At 48.3% G+C, this 13,175-nt stretch overlaps 2 protein-coding genes across 2 annotated transcripts; one reads left to right on the top strand and one right to left on the bottom strand.

Annotated features, from left to right (window-relative positions):
- Positions 1-4,783: 4,783 nt before the first annotated feature.
- Positions 4,784-6,970, top strand: LOC124708670 (SUMO-conjugating enzyme SCE1). Its single transcript, XM_047240346.1, has 5 exons — positions 4,784-4,912; positions 5,009-5,092; positions 6,239-6,391; positions 6,470-6,583; positions 6,668-6,970. Exons 1-5 carry the CDS (start codon positions 4,841-4,843, stop codon positions 6,728-6,730), a joined length of 486 nt encoding a protein of 161 aa, XP_047096302.1. The 5' UTR covers positions 4,784-4,840; the 3' UTR covers positions 6,731-6,970.
- A 435-nt stretch (positions 6,971-7,405) lies between these two features.
- LOC124708768 (putative expansin-A30) lies at positions 7,406-8,283 on the bottom strand. Its single transcript, XM_047240433.1, has 2 exons — positions 8,130-8,283; positions 7,406-8,040 (listed from the first exon to the last, which is right to left on the bottom strand). Exons 1-2 carry the CDS (start codon positions 8,281-8,283, stop codon positions 7,406-7,408), a joined length of 789 nt encoding a protein of 262 aa, XP_047096389.1.
- Positions 8,284-13,175: the final 4,892 nt, after the last annotated feature.

Genomic DNA, 13,175 nt, shown 5'->3' on the forward strand with positions numbered 1-13,175 from the left:
CCTCGTCCAAAGTTTGCTGAATTTTCACGGCCGGATCGGGCCGCGCTTTCCTCAACGTGTGCGGGTATTGCGCCTCGGCTTGCTCCAAGCTACGTAGCCGCTGAACCCTACGCTTTTGGGAGTGGCTGAGTCCATCAGGGCACCACCTTGGCCGGTGGTACCTATCCTCTTCTTCATCTTCTGACTCCTCAAAGTATTCTTCTTGAGATGACTCAGCTCGTCTGTTCTGAGGTGGGAGAGGCCCTAGACGCTTGAAAACTGAAACTTCTCCTGCGTCCTTCTTCTGCTGTCTACACTCCGGGCAGTTGTCGATTGTAGGCAATCGGCTCATTCCTCGAATCCCGAGCAGGTGCTTAAAGAAAGGACAGTCCCAGTGTTTGTCCATGTCTTCCTGCTCTCTTGACTTCCCCTTAGCGCGGCGCTCATATCCTTCGTCGTCTCTGTCATACTGACGATATCTTCCATTGTCTACGTCAGACCGACGATATCTTTCGTCTTCTCCATCGTACCGCCGACGTCGGTCATACTGACGCTCATACTTGTTAAGGAGATGCGCGGAGAGTGGTCGTTGATATCGCACGCTTCTCACTTGTTCTTCGGTGAGGTACCGTCTGTTGTCATATCGGGGCCAGTCGCGTGGACCGGCCTCCTCCTTTTCCTTGCCACGGGAGTGACTGCTTTCTTCTTTATCCTTGCCATGGTGGTATACAGGCCCTGCCATGTTAACATCGAACGAGAAATTTAGCCGACGCCTCGCGGAATGATTGAGTTCCACCATGTTGACACCAGGAAACGGATGTGTGTCCACTTTCATGGCAAACTGCCCAAAGATCAATCGGCCTTGTTCTATCGCCATTTGGATCTGCCGACGAAACTCTTTGCAGTCATTGGTGGTATGGGTGAACGAGTGATGCCACTTGCAGTACGGTCTCGCGTTCATCTCTTGCGCCATAGGGATTTTATGGCCTTCTGGTAACTTCAGCTGTTTTTCCTTAAGCAATAAATTGAATATCTGCTCAGCTTTGCTCACGTCGAAGTCAAACCCTTTTGCAGGCCCTTGTTGTTTCACCCATTTGCAGGACACGGGAGCTGCCCCCCAACCCCATTCAGCCACGGCTACTTCCAGGTCCTCTGCAGAATCCTCAGCTTCTTCTGTCTCGACCAGGCCTACCGGACGCTTAAACTTGTCCTGGTACAGTTCAGGGTGGCACTGCTCATACGATGTTAGTTTCTGGACCATGTGCGACAGTGAACTCGTACTCTACTTGGAAAGCCGGATCCTTGATCGGTGTTGCGAGGCCCAATGCTGCCGGATCGATTGCTTCTTTCTCGGTTAAACGAACCGAATAGCATCGGTTCCCGACGATCTCGAAACGTTGAATGTATTCCGACACCGTTTCTCCCCGCTTCTGCCGCACCTGGGTTAGATCGGTAATGCCAGCCTCGGTAGCTTCTAAGTGATATTGAACATGAAACTGCTCTTCCAGCTGCTTCCACGTCCGGACTGAGTTTGGTGGCAACGAGGTGTACCACCCAAAGGCTGATCCCGTGAGAGATTGTGCAAAAAACCTTACACGTAACGGGTCTGATGCTGAAATCATGCCCAACTGTGCCAAATATCGGCTCACGTGTTCAATTGAGCTAGACCCTTCTGCTCCATTGAATTTTGAGAATTCAGGGAGCCGATACTTGGGTGGCAGCGGGATCAAGTCATACTCGTCGGGGTACGGCTTGGAATAGCCGATTGTTTTCCTCTTCGGCGAGGATGCCGAACTGGTCTCTCAAGATGGTACCGATTTGTTCCATGGTATGAGCTGCGGGGACCGAGCTCTCATGACTCGTTCCAGTGGCATATTTCGCTAGCCATGCCTCGTTTGTCGGCGTCCGCTCCGGAAATCCCTCGTCGGTGCAATATGGTTCGTGCGCGCCAAGGTATTGCGGTCCGGCACGTATGTGCACACGTATCCATGTGGGATCTCTTTAGGCGGCTCATACAGGAATTGGCAATCGCCGAGATCGCCTCCAACCTTGTAGACGACGTACGCCGGTGAACCCCGTAGCTGCGGAGCGGCAAGCGCGAACGGCGGCGGCGGTCCGGTCCGGAACGGTATTTCTCCCTGGTGAGTCCCTAGGGTAGGTCCCGACGGAGAGTACCGATGCTTCATGATTTCTGAACCACGCGAACCGCAACGCGCTCAAAAGCGTTCACCAGGCTCTCAGAATGACGGTGTAGGGAATGAGCCACCATGTAATTAATTTCCTGGCGCAGAGCTGTGGTGCGTTCTTCTGAAGAGGTAGAGAGGTCTACTTCATCGAGAACACCTTCGGGTGAGAACCCTTTCCACCTAATGCCATGTGAACGGGTCTTCGCGAAGGAGCCGATGAGATCGGCTTCTAAGAGGGCTTTAATCTCATCATATTTCTTCTTGTGCTCCTCAGGCAGATATGCGTACGTGACAGGTTCGTCCGCCACCTCATCTGCAGATTTTGACATAGTTGCGGTGGATGTCGACGTAGTTGTTGTTGTAGAGTGTCCCACCGGGCGTGCCAGAATGTGTTGCCTACCAAAACCCACAGGCGAGCAGCGACGAGCAACACGGAGAGCCGGGAGGCTCCCAGGACTGCTGGTGGGCCCTGGTCCCTCGGGCAACGGCCCGCAATGCTCCGGCACACGTCCTGGCTAATGCAAGGGCGTGCCACCTGACCTATACCGGTCGGGAAGGTGATAGATTGCTTCAATTAGTTTCCTGCATGGCAAACACGTAAACATTAAATACGAGCCCCGATCGGCTCTTAGGTTACTCTGTGAATCGGCTCAAAGAGCCGATTGACCCATGATTCACGTTGGATTTACGATAACATGGGTATCCTGCTTAATCAAAACTAAGATAAATCAATCTACGACAGTCTAGGATTTTCACCGCATAACCGGAACATCCTACGCGTAGTTGAGCCTAGCAGATACGTAAGATAATAGAAAACTAGTCCTAAAGAGGCCTAAAAACCAACATAACGTCGATTCCCGGAACAATCCCTCTAGGATCAGCAGACTATACCTTACGCACTACCGGATCGTTCAACCCGTTTGTAAGGCCTAACCATGCGGATATCAAACTAATCCTTGAAGAACAAGGAACGACTATAATAGATCAGATCTACTAAATAAAGACTAAGCAAGATGCTCCCTTACACCCAAGATAGGTGCAAAGGCAGCTAGATATTGAGGGGCAGCGTAGCTAAGCAAGCAGATCATAAAAGTATCGACGTCAGCCCCAAAACATCTATGATAAGGGTGTTGCTCGCCATCAACAAGACTTCAGCACGAGCAACACCAAGCAACGAATAAACAGATACTTGCGATCTAGGCAGCATGACGCTTACCCGGAAGAAACCCTCGAAACAAGGGGTGGCGATGCGCCTAGATTGGTTTGTTGTGAACGTGATGGTCCTCCTTTCTCAATAACCCTAGGTACATATTTATAGTCCGTAGACTTTCTATCTTGGGAATAAACCCAGCTGTGTACGACTAAACTCTATCTCTTAATTCTAAACATAAAACATAATGTACCATAATATACAGATACATGGGCAATCTAGCCCAAACTTCCGCACAAGGCCGATTCAGAGACACTTCATATGCATGTCCTCTAAGCCCATCTTCGATCACGGCCCATCTCCTGCTCTGGTTAAATTCTGGTGATAACAACTGCACGATGTCTTGTAATTGCGTACATTTTACTTTTAGGAGCCTTTTGGAACTCGAATGGACCTACGATTTTGCCAGGTGACCTTTTTCCAGAAAATACAAGACTTCGCGACGAAGGAGTGCACTAGAAGATCGAGGTGGGACCTGGTGGGCCCCACAAAGTTGCTACAACACTATACCACGCCATTAGGGGCCACTAGCCTGTCGGTCGTCCAATCCCCTCGATTCCAACACCCATGACTCTTGGGTTTGTTTGGAAACCCTAGGTGGTTAGGGTTGCCCGAAAGCTTCTGGTGTGTAGAATCGATGGAAAGCGTGATAATCACCTCAATATCCCGTCGGTAGAAATAGCTCCTACTAAGTGTGGGGACTCAAGAGTTCTCACTTGGTTGGAGAGCTCATGGAGAAGAGAGCTTGATCTGGTTCACAGATCATGTGGGCTCTGTTTGCCACGACCTCTTCAACGGAGACTAGAGTCCTCCCATGGACTTCAACTTTGGGACACATCATTGTGTCTTTGACTCCTCTACTTTCGGTTATATCCTTAAATTTACTTATTGTATCTTGTTTGTTGCACCGTATAGGATTGTTCATCTAGTTGTTTTAGGTTCACTTTATTTATACGGAATTATCCTAAAAAACAACACAATTTGTTAAAATTTATAGTCGCATATTCACCCCTCTCTCTAGGTGCCATCTTTAATCCTTCAACGTGCCACTTTAGAGCAATTATTTAGCCGGTACAACTAGAATACAAATTTGACGCGCTATTGCGTATCGTTTATTTAAGCTTCAACCTTTTCTTGTGGCAACCTATTATAAAAGTCCAAACAACCAAACTTGAGACATAAAAGTAGATTAGATTATCTATTGGAAAAGTAGATTAGACACAAAATTTAGATTTTTTCTGAAACTTCTAAATTTTATATCTGATTATTTGAAAGCACAAAAAAATAGACAAAAACTGTGGAGGAACTTAACCATCACTATTTCCGCTTTTAGAAAGAACAATTTTGCCAATTACTGAGGAAAGAAAAAGAAAAAACCAACTCGTCCTCATCTGCGAATCTCCGAAACCAAAGCCCGAAACTGATAGGCAGAGAGCAGTCAGAGCAGCTTCCCTCGCCGCCGCCCATGTCGGGAGGAGGGATCGCGCGCGGCCGCCTCGCGGAGGAGCGCAAGGCTTGGCGCAAGAACCACCCTCATGTCCGTACCGTCTCGCTCCTTCCCTATTCGCCTCGACCCCACCCCCTCCTCCCTCCGGTAAGATTCGGTTCTTGATCTGGAACCACTGATTCGCAGGGTTTCGTCGCGAAGCCGGAGACGGTGGCCGACGGGTCGGTGAACCTCATGGTCTGGCACTGCACCATCCCCGGCAAGCAGGGGGTAAGTACCAGATAGCTCTGAACTTTTGTGCACTGTCGACTGTCGTCAAAGGTGCTGTAATCCAAAGGTGCTGCCCTTGTTAGTGCCAGTGAGCAATCGGGTCTCGCGTGTGTGAGAAAATTAAAGTCGTGCTGGATGTCTGCCGGCTGGTCTGTGTATGGTGGTTTATCTACTGATTATGTGGTCTGTTGGTATGATTGTGTATTAATTCTTTCCAAATTTTACTAGCCATCAATTCTTCCTCATCAGCGTACCTGTTATCCCAACCTAGGAGCCATAGAACTAATGAAGTACAATTTCTCCATACTTCACTTACAACAAAGGGGTGTTCTATGGCACGAAGAACTCACTGTGACGCCTGCACAGTGGCTTGCAGGGCAGCCCCTATAGCTGTCATGCTGCCTACGGATGTTCCCGTAGATTTCCCATACAACAAAACAGCAGCAACAACAAAGCCTTTAGTCCCAAGCAAGTTGGTGTAGGCTAGAGATGAAACCCAACATCAGCTAACAAACCCAAACAAACAAAAACTGGTGACATGAGGATAGATACTTTCCCTTAACATGACTCACCTTCTGATATCACCAGGAAACTCGATTTGTTTCAGTTAGACTAGTGGTTTAGCAGCGCTCCGCAGACTCTATGCTTCCCCGGTCCCCGCTGATGTTTCCCCAAACCATGGGGAGCGGGGAAGGATTCACAACAAATGTGCAAAGTTATTGGTTCAACAAGGAATTGTTGTTGTAGGACAGAGATGCTGGTAGATAGATCATTTTCTGCCACCACTCTTGCTCTACTTCTTCATAGTCAAACTATTCTGCCTTGCATCTGGTGGACTTTGCTAACCCGTCGTCTCTATTTGTGATGTCTCTTACCTTTCTCCATTTCTGCGATATGACTATTGTAGTGAATATGTGCTCTTCACTTGTATTCCCTCCGTCCTATGAAAGCTGTCTTGAATTTGCGTAAATTTGGATGTATCTAGACACTATCTAGTGTGTGGATACATCCAAATTTAGACAAATCTACGAAAACTTTCACCAGACAGAGGGAGTATTTCTCTTTCATGTTCTGTCTTCCCTGTTAATTCAGTCTGGAATCTGTGATAAAATGGATATTTTAACTACTCCCTTGTCATTTATGCAGACTGATTGGGAAGGTGGATACTTTCCTCTTACCCTCAATTTCAGCGAGGACTACCCTAGCAAACCTCCCAAATGCAAGTTCCCACAGGGTTTTTTCCACCCAAATGTCTATCCTTCAGGGACAGTCTGCCTCTCGATTCTTAATGAGGATAGTGTAAGCACACAAACTATTTCGTTGGTTTTATTGAAATTCCACACTGCAGAATTTACATTTCTGGTTGTACTTTCTCAGGGTTGGAGACCTGCCATCACCGTTAAGCAGATTCTAGTTGGAATACAGGATTTGCTTGATCTGCCTAATGCAGCTGATCCTGCCCAGACTGATGGTTATCACCTTTTTATCCAGGTTAGAAATAAAATCTAAACGAGATTCTTCAATTCATTAGTTCTTCCATATCATCCAGTCGCGATACTTTCTTCTGCTTTGCAGGATCCATCAGAATATAAGAGACGTGTTCGGCTGCAGGCCAAGCAGTACCCTGCTCTGGTTTGATGATCCATGTACTGGTTTTAAAATCATAAATTACTGTGCCTGAAAATATGAAGTTTGACCAAATATAACCGAAAGTGAGGTATGTGAGAACTTTCCATTGTCAACATGGATATTTGTGACGTGTGGCCTGCCATAGGCCAAACAAAAATTGTTTGTTAAGCTTGAATATGGGTGTATGGATAATCTTGAACTTAATCCCTTGAAGTGTCTTCTCTGAAAAAAAATTGATTGTTCAATTGATCTCCTTGAAAAAGAAGGGGTATGCAACCTAGTTAAACCAGGATTCCAAACTCGATGGGTCAGGAGAATGGTTCTGTGCATGTTGTTCTTACAAATCAGCATTCAACTGAATTTTTGCCATATTGATTTATTCCAGCTATCTGATGTTGCACCGAACACAGAAGTACATGAGAAAAATCTTAATAGTGAGCTAGAATTTTATGGCACAATACAACCAGCAAATCTTTTGCTTTGATCGTGCGATAGAGGTTATGCAGTTCGTGCGTGCGTCAAACCTGAAGTTCCACATGAACGGGGGCAACGCACGAGAATCTCCTAACTGGACTGAATTGAAAACATGGACCGAAACAGCAATGGAAGCACAGCAGAGCAGAGCGTGGACAGTGTCACAGCTCCTGCTACCTGTGCTGTGCTTCAGAGCTTCTCCTGGCTTCTCTATCTGAAGTTGGCGCCGGCCTGGTACGTGAGCCCGATGCTCCAGGTCGACGGTGCAGCGTCGGGGACGAGGATAGTCTGCCCAGTGGTGTAGGAGGTGAGCTTGAAGCTGAGCGCCTGGCCGGTGAGCTGCCCTCCCGTCTGGTAGGATACGCCCCAGTTGTGGCTCATGCGCACCCACCCCTCGCCGCCGGCGCTCCCCTTCACCCACATCTCACCGACGTCACCGGCGCCGGCCACGTTCATCACGTACACCAGCATCCAGTGTGGGTTCCCCTGGAACGCGAACCGGATCCCGCCCTGGCGCATGCATGGCACCCTGCGGTACATGACGGGGACGATGCCGGCGCGCCAGAAGGCCATCTTCATGAAGGCCGGCTTGGCGAGGTCAAAGTGGGTGCGCGGCGGGTTGCACCACCCACCATTGTTGGAGTCCTGCGCCCAGTTGGGTGGGCACAGGTTGGTTGCTGTCACTGTGATCACCGGCGAGCCCCTGTAGCAGTCCGGCGCGCCCACGCACCGTATCTGGTAGCATGTGCCGCACCCGTAGCCGTCCAGGAAGAGTGTGGTGCTCAGCGCCGCCGTGTCTGTGCCGTACCCTGCCGTGTGCAGGTTGCCGTACCCGCACGCCCCGCCTGCGGAAACGCAAGTTTATATCATATCAGCACACAAAATGTATAAGCATGTAGGGTAGCGTGCTGCGCCAATAGCCAGGAGAACATACCCATCGTCTCTGCCGCAGTCTCGTCGCCGTAGAAGGTGGCGTGGGCGGGAGTCCACTGCATGGCCCTGAACCTGGCGTCCGCGGTGGTGACCATGGCAGCCAGAGAAACAAGGAGGACCAAGATGGCCGTGGACGTGCACGCAGCAGAAGCCATGGCCATTGCTTTTGCTTCTCTTTGTTCTGTAACACTTACTTCTTAGCTGAGCTCTGCCAGAAGGCGGCATGGGGCGACTGAATTTATAGTGAGCAGCACGTAGGATTGGATCAATCAGAGTCGTGGCTAATTAGTAGGTGATCATTGGGGAGGAACATCGTTTACATCTTCGCGCGGCGATGTGCCTTCACGCACTCGCCAATCATCGAGATCAGTAAGGCGTTGCATACGTGCGGGCAAGGAACCGAGCTGTACCCTGTTATTCTATCTATTTTTTCGGTACGGCGGATTTCATGTGTTGAAAATGTGTCTTCTGGAATAATCTACTAGATTGGGCGAACCAACACGCTCTCTCTCTCTCTGGCGACTCCGCGGCGATCGAGCCCGTCCACCACCACCTCCACCATCACCGCCGCCGCCACCACCACCTTCGCCACCACCATCAGCTCTTCCGCCTCCCCCATCTCTACCCTGTGCGCTCGTCGGTGCTGGTACTCTCCGGCACGCTCGGCGAAGGAAGATGTCCAGCTCAAAATGGACTGCGGGTTTCCCGTCGTTCGCCGAGGAGATGCGGTGGGGAGAGGAGAGAAGGAAGCGGGAGGAGGCAGCGAAGAAGGCGGAAGAGGAAGCGCAGAGGGTGGAGGGGCGAAGGGTGGCGATTCTGGAGCGGAAGCTCCTAATCCTTCAGATCAGCCTCGCTTCGGAGTGGGCGGTGGAGCAGATGGAAAAGGGGTGGAGGCCGCAGATCTCTGGGCAGGGGCTCGAGGAGCAGGTGGCCGCGGCGCTGGCGAGGGTCAAGGCGATGGATCCCGAAGACCCGCGGCGTCAATTGGCGGAGCAAGGACTGGAGGAGCTGGAAAATTGGAAGCCGTGATGAACTCGTTCCAGATCTCGCCGGCGAGGTCGTCCCCGGTGCTGATGCAGGGAGGAGTCTCGAGGCCTACTATCGCTGCGGGTTGGAGAGGCTCGGCTGATGATCGGCGTCGTAGGGAGAGGATCAGGAGAGGAAATCCTTCTCCGACGAGATACTTGTTCGCCGGAGAGGGTGGGGAATTTTGGATGGTTTGAACGAGAGGTGGGGCCCGTTGCGCGGTGACTCGCCGGTGGATGCGATCGGTGGTCGTCGCTTGGACCCTTCCAGGCGGAATCGGGCCGTCCAGGTTTCCTCAGGGTTGGCGTCTTTGGGAAGTACGTCTTCACCTAGTTATAAATCTGTGGTTGCGCCGGCTGTGTCGGCCAAAAATCTCCTCGGTCGGATCTAGGGTTACGCCTAGTGCTCCGACCTTGGTCCGGGTCGGGAGAGAATTAGTTCGGGATAGATCCTTCACACCTCGTCGATCGCTATCCGGCTGGCCGTGGATATCTACCTAGAGCAACAGTTATCAAGTTCTCTGATCTCTGGGGTGTTGCCGAGGGGAAGAGATCTTTTGTTGAGGTGGTGTCTATGGCAGGAGGTGGTCGCGGTGCGGGCAGATTCGGTGGTGGGGCTGGTCGTGGGTCTGGTGGTGGGCGTGCGGCCACAGCAGCGGCGGCGACATCATCGGCTGCTCCCTCTGCGGGTGCTGTTAATGAGCCTGTGGTGGTCAAGTCGGAATTTCCTCCGCAAATGATGCAACAACTGGGGGCTGGACAAGGTATGTTCCCGATGATTCAGCCACACATGTGGAACATGCCGATGAATCAGTGGCCTCAGTTTTTCGGCAGCCAGCAAATCCCTCAACCTGGTTTCAATCCTATGTTGATGGTTCCGCAAGGGATTCCTCAAAACCTCCCACAATCAAACAGTCAGGGGAGTAGTGCCAGTATGGTTCCTGTGCAGCAATCACAAAGTTCTGGTGCTGGGAAGAGCAAGAAGAAGATTCAGAAGAATGCTGTTGCTGATGGGTCTAGACAGGCTGGAGATAAAGGAGGTAATAACCCGCAACTATCCGTGATGGGTGGTCCCGGGCCTATTCTGGATCCAAAATTCAAGTCCGTAACATGCTATAACTCGTGGAGAGTTGGGACACTATGTGGGCTTGTGCACTAGAATCAAGAGGTGCTTCATCCGCAGCAGAAGACTGGGCATCACATGGACAATTGCCTTATGTGGTACTCTCTCCTTCCTACTCGCTCAATATTGGGGAGTGCAAATCCAGGACTGGGTTTCTTCCATGTGGAAGTGGAGGGTCCAGAAGCTGTGCAATGGCTAAATATGGACAATGTTGGTGTGGTGGTGGTCAAGGAAGGTGAAATATCTCGCTGGTGACCTGGAGAAGTGTTTCACTGATATGTGGAAGGCAAATTGGTTCTGGCAGATAAGACAGATTGGTCCAAAGAAGTTCTTAGTGAGATTTCCACCTAGCAAAAGGATAAAAGATTTGGTGGAATACCCTTCCATCAATCTAAAAAAAGATGGGGTGGTGATCTTTTTTGAGAATTGGGAGGGGGAAGCTGAGCCTTTTGAGGAGTTTCGGTGAAATTTGGATCAAGATATATGGGATACCTGCAAAATGGTTGACTTGGAAAACTATTTGCCAAGTCTCAACATCTCTCGGGTGTGCTTGTTAATATTGATTGGCATGGCATATTCAGAAGTTTCTATGAAGAGGTCAGGGTCAAGGTTGCTGTAAGAGACAAGACCAAGATCCCAACCAACAAGTTGTTTGAGATGGAGCAATGTTTTTACCTGGTCAACTTTGTGGTAGAGAGTGAAGGAGAAGCTATTGATGTGGATGAAGATGATGATGAAGATCCTGGTCTGGGCAATAAGGGTGACACTGTGAATGATGATGATGAACTTGGAGATGACTTCAAGAGATTGGACAAGGAAAAACAAAGTGGAGCTAACAATAAGATGGACACAGAGTCTTCTATGCCTCTTGGTGGGAGGAGTGAATCTGCTCGCTCATCGAAGCTGGAGATGTCTCGTGTTGGAAAAAGTCCTTGGGAAAGAACCGAGTTAGTGCAAGTCGGTCGGGCTTTAGTCTTAAGGGAAGCCGAGGAAAATATTGGGAAGAATGCGCTACGACATTTTGATGATGAAAGTGAGGAGGAAGTCGATGCTTGGGATCCAGAAGGAAGATGGTCTTGTGCTCAACAATCCCGCTCCCGTGGTGGTCGCTATGGCTTGGAAAGAGAAGAAGACCTGGGGACCTCGTTCAAGCTACAAGGATGAGCTCCGGGATTACAAGAGATGGTAAATCCGCCATAGAAAAAGCTCAAGATTTATTGAAGGCTAAAAATTTGGAGATTCCTAAAGGTAATAAAATACATGGCTTCTCAAATTCTTTTCGTTGCTCTTGATAATGTTTCTTTATATGACACTCGCAAAGAATGCCGGCATTAGCCTAGGTCATAAAAATCTAGAGGTTGATTCTCGTTATTAATGAAATTAAAAAAGTTGAAACAAAAAGGCTTATAGATTTTCATAACTCTAATCCCGAGAGTTTCCTCCCAAATGACATTAGTTTATCTCGTGGAGGAGATGAGGGTTGGTTTTGTTGATGAGAATGAGGTTGTTTCGATCGGGAGGATCACTTTAGTGATGTACTCGATGAAGATGAACCTTGGACATTAGTCCAAAGTAAGAAAAAGGGTAGAAGAAAACTGATTTTTAAACATGGTAGTAGCTCTAATATGGAATACTAGAGGTCTAAATAGACCTGATAAGCTAACTAGAGTGCATGACCTCATTAGAGAGACATGCCCTGATATTGTTTGTTTTTCTGAAACTAAGAAGGAGGACTTTTCTAGCATACAGCTTAAGCAATTAGATCCAGGAGAGAAATTTACCTGGAATTGATTGCCTGCTGTGAAAACTGCTGGAGGGATCCTTGTTGGTGTTAATTTTGATTTGTTTGATGTTATTAAATGGGAGATTCTTTCTTATTGTGTATCTGTTCGCATTAAATCTAAAAAAGATAATGCCATTTGGAGAGTGATTGTCGTGTATGGGTCTCGCTTATGAGGAACACAAATTAGACTTTATCAATGAGTTGCATAATGTTATGGCTTGTTGGAATGGTCCTACCCTGGTTGGGGGTGATTTCAATCTCATTAGAGAAAGGTGTGAGAAAAACACCGGAAACATCAACCAACACTCGGGCCAATCTCTTTAATGATTGGGTTAATAAATATAATTTGATGGAAATTAAAAATCCTAGTAGGCAATTTTCTTGGGCGAATAATCAGGATAATCTGGTTATGGCTTTGCTTGATAGAGTTTTTGTGACTACTTGCTGGGATGCTCTCTTCCTCGCTAGTAGCTTATCTTCAAAAGCTAGAATTGGGAGTGATCATACTCCTTTGGTTGTGGATACTGGGGCTTTGAAAGTTCCTGTTATTAAGCAATTTAGATTTGAGAAGTGGTGGCTTAACATTGAGGGGTTTGATCAGGTGGTTGCCAAATTTTGGCAAGCCCCTTGTCATCTCATTAAACCTATTGACAGATGGAACTTTAAAATTAGGAATACTAGGAAAGGTTTGAAAGGTTGGGTCTGCTAATATTGAATCTGCTCAAAGGAAGAACAAACAAAAATTAGTTGCTCGAATATGATCTCGCTTGATATCATTGTCTGAAACTCGGTGTCTTTCTCCCGTATCTAAGAAAAGGATGAAAGATATTTACGTTGAGCTCACTAAAATTTGGACTAATGAGGAAATTAAAGCTAGACAGAGATCCGGGGAAAGGTATATCTTGGAAGGTGATCGTAACACTTCTTATTTTCATTCTGTAGCCAATCAAAGAAGAAGAAAGAAACAAATCTGTCAATTGCAAGGTGATGAAGGTATGGTGGAGGATAACAAAGGTATGCTGGATATTGCTGTTAAGTACTATAAGACTTTGTTTTGTAAAGAGCCTTGTCTTGATGTTGATATAGTTGATGATTTCGGGACCCGGATGATATGGT

Source organism: Lolium rigidum, chromosome 4 (assembly GCF_022539505.1).
Source record: "Lolium rigidum isolate FL_2022 chromosome 4, APGP_CSIRO_Lrig_0.1, whole genome shotgun sequence".
Lineage (NCBI taxonomy): Eukaryota > Viridiplantae > Streptophyta > Magnoliopsida > Poales > Poaceae > Lolium > Lolium rigidum.